Raw genomic sequence first — 7820 nt, forward strand, 5'->3', positions numbered from 1 at the left:
ACAAGTATTATACTTTTAATGAATAAAACAGTGAAAGAAAATATGTGAAATATATATATGTGAAATATAATGTGTAGCTACGGGCTACACGTTATACTATAACAGAAACTCTGCTCTTCCTTTTATGTTTAAAAAGTATCAAGTCTTTAATGAATTTTAGTATTTTTGCTAAACATAACAATGCAAAGGCAGCCCTACCTGATCGGAGCGCTATCTATTCGATTTACTTAAACTATGATACCCCTCCGGATGCAAAAATAACACTACCGCATATACATACTCGGGCGATGCAAAGGGCTGATTTAAATATTCAGATTTAATATTTATGACAAATAATGATTGGAAAATGCATCCGAAGTAATTTCTTAATTCTAAATTAGAAGTTTTGAGTAACAGATGAAAATTTAATGTGATTTTCAAGCAAAAAACGTTAATAATTCTGACTTCAGAAAAAAATAGTTTTTCTTTAATTTAATAATACATTAATTAATTATTAATTGTAATTCAGATCTTTAAGTTATTAAACAATGTATGATAAAACATTTATCATTGCAGTGATTAATTATTCTTAATTTATTTTTGGTAATTCTAGTGATTTTATTTTAAGTAAACTCGTCGGAAAAACAAAAGTTTAATTTAAAAACTCGGCAGAGAGGAGATTAATCATTGGGACAAACAAAAATGATTTATTACTCAGAATTCATAACCTCTTTTTCATTTATATCAAATTTTTTTGTATCTGTCGCTCCAAAATCTCATTTTAGGATCACGAGAATTCTATTTGGGCATTTCTCAATCATTATTTATTATAAATATCAAATCTGACTATTCATATAATTGAAAATCAGCACGCTCATGATGTAATAGAGAAAGGTGAGCTCCCTTGTAAGACCAATTTTCGCCCGGTTCTGCGCACCATCAGAACGCCGCCATATTGAGGAATCCATCAATCTGATGAATTTGCTCCAAATCAAATTTCAAAGCAGGGAAAATAAAGTAATATTTTTCTATTCGCTCAAAAGTTGCAGAAAAAATGTATGAATCATTTTGTTAATCTTAAATATGAACTGTATTATAAAATTTTTTAACTATAGAATGTATACAAATGGAATAATTAAAAATATGTGAACTGCAATCATACAAAAACCATGCCGAGGATGTGAATAAAACTGTTTTTAGTAGAACGGAATTTCTTGAATGAAAATAAGACTAAATATATATTTTTATACATATTTATTTCAACAAAATAAATATATAACAAAAAAGTTATCAATATGTATTTTATGAACTTATAAATATTTAAAAAATATGCTTTCTATTGATTGCAGTAAGTGAAGAAATTTAAATAACTGGTTTAGATTCTTTTCTTAATCTATTCAATTATCTTACTCTGATGTATGTCTTAGTTCTTACTAAACACATCAAAGCGCCCATGAGAATCTGAAATGCCTTATTCGTCTTTTCGTCAACTTTTTTTGCGAGTTTCCTGAAAATTAAATCTTCGCTTGATAATGAATGAGGCATTTAAAATTCTTATGGACGCTTTGATGTGTTTAGTGAGAACTAGGGCATACATCAGAGTAAGGGAATTGAATAGATTAAGAAAAGAATCTAACCCAGTTATTCGCATTGCTGCATGCACTGCAGTCAATTGAAAGTATATTTCTTAACTATTTATAAGTTCATAAAATATATATTGATAAATTTTTTGTTATATATTTATTTTGTTGAAATAAATATGTTTCAAAAAATATATTTATTCTTATTTTCATTCACGAAATCCCGTTCTACTAAAAACAGTTTCATTCACATCGTGAGCATGGTTTTTGTACGATTGCAGTTCACATATTTTTCATTATTCTATTTGTATACATTCTATAGTTGAAAAATTGTATGATACAGTTTATATTTAAAATTGACCAAACGATTCATACAATTTTTCTGCAAGTTTTGAGCGAATAGAAAAATATTACTTTCTTTTCCTTGCTTTGAAATTTGATTTCGCGCAAATTCATCAGACTGGTGGATTCCTCAATATGGCTGAGTTTTGGAAGTGCGCAGAACCAAGCGAAAATTCGTCATCCATAGGAGCACACCTTTCTCTATTACATCATGCTCTATTACAACATGAACACGCTAACAGTGACCAATCGGGTTGTCGGCGCGACGCAAGCGCAGTTTAAAAAGTTCTCAAGATTGGGGACACTGCATGAAAATAAATAGAAATATCGGTGTAGTGAACAGATCTCATTAATGCTGAGTGAATAGGTTTTGCAATTGTACATTTTGAATACTACATATTAAATTTTAACATGAAACTTATAGTTTTCTAGTATGGAAATAACGCGCAATAATTAATTAGTTAAAGAGCGGAAAATCATCCAAAAAGAAAAAAAGATGTACATGTTATTTTACGTGGCAATTAGTATGTTTACCTTGCCTACATTTGTACGAGGGGTAAGTGCAATATATTATATGTTACTTATATCTTTTTATATTTTATATATTTGTTGAAAATTGCACCTGTTAGTGCTATCTAATCAATAAATTTTTGCTTCCTATAATTTCGAAGTTTGAAGTCCATTTTTATATTTCAATAAATCGAATTGAATGCATATTTTCGCTGATTTTAAAAGTTTTCCGACCGCTGCTTATTTTAGAATTCTTAAAAAACTCAAATTTGAAATGCTTTTAAGGACTCTCGACCGCTTGGCATAACCTCAAACAAAAGAACATAGATGCCGGAAAAATAGAAACAAAATTAATTTAAATGCATTTTTTATAAGAAGAATATTATTTTTTGGAAACTAATAGACTACATAAATGTTTTATTAACAAATCCTAAGAATTTAAAAAATGTTTTATAACATTTTTACGTCAAGCAAAATGTCTAAAATATAAGATACTTTAGTGTAGGGGTCTCCAAAGGTAGACCCTCTATCTGCTAGCGATCCCAGGCCAATAAGTCGGACTACTCAGTTTTTACCCAGAACTGTCAAAATCCTTTATAGTCCGGATGCCATACCCAGTCCCGTCGGATTCGCGTTTGATATGCAATGTTTATGATTCTTGTTCAGACTGATCTCCTGATTCCGAATCTGCGTGATACCCCTCTGGCATTTATGACGTTCGCGAGATATAAGCGATTAATTCAATTTTCATTATCAATTAATTATTTAATTACCGTTCAATATTTAAAAAAATTTCTTTTGCATTTTTGCAGGGGAAAAGAATAGGAATAAAAGTTGTCCTGACACTTATTCGATGAGAACAATAGTTTTTGCAAAAAAAAGCGTTAATAGGTAAAGTAATGGACATTAATTAGTATCCTTTCTGTGCTGAGGAATATTTTTTGACATGAAAAAAGTTTTGTTATAATCGAAAATATGAGTTGAAAAGAACAATTTTCATAATGGACGCTATCTCTCTAAATTGAATCATTTTAAGGGTAGAAGAGTTTCAATTTACAAACGAAAAATGCCTTTTAATCAATAGTCCTGTTTCTCGAAAGTGGTTTGTTTGATTACGAAACGTTTAACACAGAAGCTTTCTTTACTCTAACAAATATATTTTCATATAAAGTCGATACAAAATTAATTATTTTGAAATAATTAGGCATCAATGTTTATCAGTCTTTTTAAATTGACACAGCTTCACTGGAAAAAGGTATAAAGGTGTCAAAATTTGTATAGAGTTTCTTATAACCTCTCTGAATTCAGTAATATCATTTGTAATCGAAATCTATTAAAAGCCGCACCTGTAGAGGTAACGAATAGATCTTAAATGAAATCTCATCTCGCTTTGTTTCTATACATCCTACGAGGTTGGGATAAAGTTCAAATAATTTCAAAAGTGTATTGGAATCCATTCAATATATTTATTTTTTAAAATTTGTATTCGCTGTAGAATTATCAATGTTATTTATTGATTTTTTTTCGATCGACTGGCATTACTATCCGTTCACGATAGGAAGGCCTCTCCAAAACAGCTGCACATTTTTGTAATTTACGCATGTGAAAAAAATCGGATAAAAACACAACTTATACCGCAATAAAGCTTACTTTATTGCGCTTTATAAAAGTCCCCGTTTGTTAATAAACAAAAATTGGTTCAGAAAATATCCTTCGCGAAAGGATGAAAACCGTGTTTTTTTCGCGGTACTCTGTCCTTGCTTGACTTTCGATAGCAACATCTTTGAAACGAACGATGTAAAAAATTTGAAAAACATCACGCAGATGCTTTTCTATTTGGACTATACATGCGTGAAAAGAAAATGGCAATATATTAATAACAATTAACGTAAAATGCATTTAAACATGACTATGCTGTCTCTTTCAATATACGTAGTAGAGAGCTATATTTTGGCTTGAATTGCTTGGAAAATTGCAACAAATACAATTGCATAACAATTAGGAATAACAGTTTTGAAAACTATTAATTAATAGTAGATAATCCTCGAAGACCGATGTATGGTAGTGTGGGTGTGAGAGCACTATTGACCGTACCGACTATTGAATACCATAGCTAAGTGTCACGTCGGGGATCCGCTCATTCATCAAATTTTGAAAATAGGAAAAGGGTACTTTTATTTTCAATGGCGTAAGCAAGTTGAAGACGTACGTCGTAAGAAAATGACCAATGAACTTGACGTTCTGAAGGTTCAAGTATACAAAATTCTGTACCTATTACTTTGTACATTCTAATCAATGATAAAGTGTAACTTTATTATATTGACAGTTTTTCTTGTAATGAATATTGGAATTCATTAATAAAATACTTTTTAATTTGAAGACTAATCTTCTTTAATATTATTTTATATTAAATTTAATGTTTTAGTAGAGGGAAAAACTGCTCATCATTTCTTGGTTTGCAACATTTTTTTACGGTTAATGAAATTAAAAAATATTTTTAATTTAAACAATTTAAACAATATTCTTTTAGAATTGATCTTCTTCAATATAAAATTAACCTGTTTGGTTGTAATATTATCTTTTCGGTGAAATATGTTATTATCTGTCTTTGTAGCTTCAAAATTGCACTACAGTGCTCAAAATTTATACAATTTGTTGACTATTCGTCATTCGCAATTGAAAGTTATGTAATTATGAACATTTTTTTATATTTTAATTTTGAAGATTTAAAATAAAATATTCTTTATTTTGAACAATTTGTAATTTAAAGTTCTTTAACTTTTAAGATTTTCAATGCAAGATTGATTGATAATTTTAGGTTAATTGCCCTTCCTGTTTATGTTTCGTCAGTTTAAATTGCACACAAAAACAGAAGATAAACTTTACATCGATGTCCGACGAAAGATTCGCTGCAACGAACATTAACTTTACAGGTTAAATTTTAACGAAATGTCGGTTAAACTTTATTTTGTTTTTCTATGACAACACATGTGTTTTGATAAACGCGAAGTTGTCTGAATAAAGCTTTATCCTTCTAAAAAATTTCCTGCAACAAATTTTATTATTACTTTATTCTGTGTGATTGTAAAGTAAGCAGATCTTAAAAATGACAAATTTTTAAAGCAAATCCGGAAAATTTCCGCAAGAAGTGCATACAAATTGAGATATATAATATGCTTTCTTGGCGTTTTTTGAAAAAACGGACAGGCAGACAAACTGCTGCACAAGATGAAAATTGACCCCATGCCTACACTTTTTGGGATGAAAGCACCTATTCCTATTTTTCGTGCAGTAGCTACCTCTTTTTAATGAGTAGACCCTTCAGTCACGGTATGCCGATGTGCCCTCATACCCACACTACCATCCAATTTGTCTTCCAGGATTATTTGTCATTAATTAATATGTTTCAAGACTTTCATTCCTAATTGTTATGCGATTGTATTTGTTGAAATTTTCCAAGCAATTGAAGCAAAAATATATCTGTACTACGTATATTGCGAGAGATAGCATGGTCATGTTTAAATGCATTTTACGTTAATTGTTATTAATATATTCCAATTTTCTTTTTACGTATGCATATTCAAAATATGAAAGCATCTGCATGATTTTTTTTTTCAAATTTTTTATATCGTTTGTTTCAAAGATGTCATCGACAGTCAAGCAAGGACAGAGTGACGTGAAAAACCCAAGGTTTTCATTCTTTCGCGAAGGATATTTTCCGAACCAGCTTTTTTACATTAAAAAATGGGGACTTGTATGAAGCGCAATAAAGTAAGCTTTATTATGGTATAGGCCGTATTTTTATGCGATTTTTTTCTTACGAGTAAATTACAAAAATGTGCAGCTTCTTTGGAAGGGCCTTCCTATTGTGAACGGTACAATAGACTGGCTACTCCGTGATGGGCTGGCATGGGCATGTAGCGCGAACATGTGCACAGAAGGGTCCAAATGTAAAGGCGTACGGTTCAATACTTGATGCTATATACTTATGGCAACGTAAAGTATCTAAGCCTACGCCTTTACATTTTGACACTTCTGTGTACATGTTCGCGCTACCCGTTTATGCCAGCCCGCCAGGGAGTAGCCAGCCTACTTAACCTAATGACAGACGATATAAAAAAAATTAACATATACTATAATTCTACAACGAATACAGGGTTTGTCCGGAAAGTAATAGGACTGAGTCGATTAAAAAAAATTTATTGAGCCATTCGTTGCAATTCTTTAGAAACTTTAAAAATAGGCTCCTTCTGCGTCGATGCAGCGCTGCCAGCACGATTTCCAAGCATCGAAGGCGTCACGGAAGCCATTCTCAGGAATAGCCTTGAGAGCCGCGGTGCATTCAGCTTGGATCCCCTCTGTCTTCTCAAAATCCTTGCCTTACATCGGCCTTTTCAGGCGAGGAAACAAAAAAAGTCTGGTGGGGGGGGGGGGGGGGGGGGGGGGGGGGCACACCTGGGCTGTAGGGCGGCTGCGGAAGCGTTGGGATGCCGGCCTTGGTCAGGTAGCTGTTCACAAGAAAGGCGGTGTGAGCCGGGGCGTTGTCGTGGTGCAACTTCTAGTCGGCTGCTATGTCTTGTTGTGCTCCGTTACAATGTCATGAACCACAGATTTTGATAAATTTAACATCTGGGCAATGAAACGAATACTCAGACGACGGTCTGAGTTCAAAACTTTGCGCACACGAGTCATATTGTCGGTGTTTGTCGAATTCGAAGGTCTTCCAGCACGGTCTTCATCGGCGACCTCTTCCCGGCCCTCCAAAAAGGCCTGGTACCACCGAAACACACCACTTCTTTCTAAAGCAACATCTGGATAAGCCTGCTTGATCGTATCAAATGTCTCTGTCGCAGATTTACCCAGTTTTACACAGAACTTAATCGCGTACCTCTGCTCTAACGAATGCTGCATTTTCGACTTGCACCACTCACAGAAACACGTCGCGTGAAAATGCCTGTCCTGACTCTCCAAGTGCTCGGAGACAACTGGCCAGCCGCTCGTTCGTTACCTAGGAACGCCCTCTACCAAATCCAGTCGTTGCGCGTACGCTCTGAAGTACAGTCGCGGCGGAAGAAAATCAGTCCTATTACTTTCCGGACAAACCCTGTAAAGATGATAAAAAATAAATATTATGAATGGATTTCAATTCATTTTTGAAATTATTTGAACTTCATCCCAACCTCGTAGAATGTATAGAAACAAAGCTCGATGCGATTTTATTTAAGATCATTTCGTTACCTTCACAAGTGCGGATTTTAATAGATTTCGATTACAAATGATATCATTGGTTTCAGATTGGCTCCAAGAAAGGGACGGCTGGTTAGTGGATTTGTAGGCTTTCCCCGATTTATCGGAGCGGATTTAACATCGGGAGTCATATAGGCCGAAAGGCCCCAGGTATCCCATAGC

The 7820-nt window shown here is 33.2% G+C and overlaps 1 protein-coding gene across 1 annotated transcript in view; it reads left to right on the top strand.

Annotated features, from left to right (window-relative positions):
• Window positions 1-2184: 2184 nt before the first annotated feature.
• The window catches only part of LOC117172558 (ER membrane protein complex subunit 10), a 92466-nt gene continuing 86830 nt past the window's right edge, over window positions 2185-7820 (top strand). The window contains exon 1 of the mRNA XM_033360613.1: window positions 2185-2457. Coding sequence (XP_033216504.1) covers window positions 2398-2457 — 60 coding nt within the window. The 5' untranslated portion in view covers window positions 2185-2397. The remainder of the gene's footprint in view (window positions 2458-7820) is intronic.

This window comes from Belonocnema kinseyi, chromosome 5, assembly GCF_010883055.1.
Source record: "Belonocnema kinseyi isolate 2016_QV_RU_SX_M_011 chromosome 5, B_treatae_v1, whole genome shotgun sequence".
In the NCBI taxonomy this organism is placed as follows: Eukaryota; Metazoa; Arthropoda; class Insecta; order Hymenoptera; family Cynipidae; genus Belonocnema; species Belonocnema kinseyi.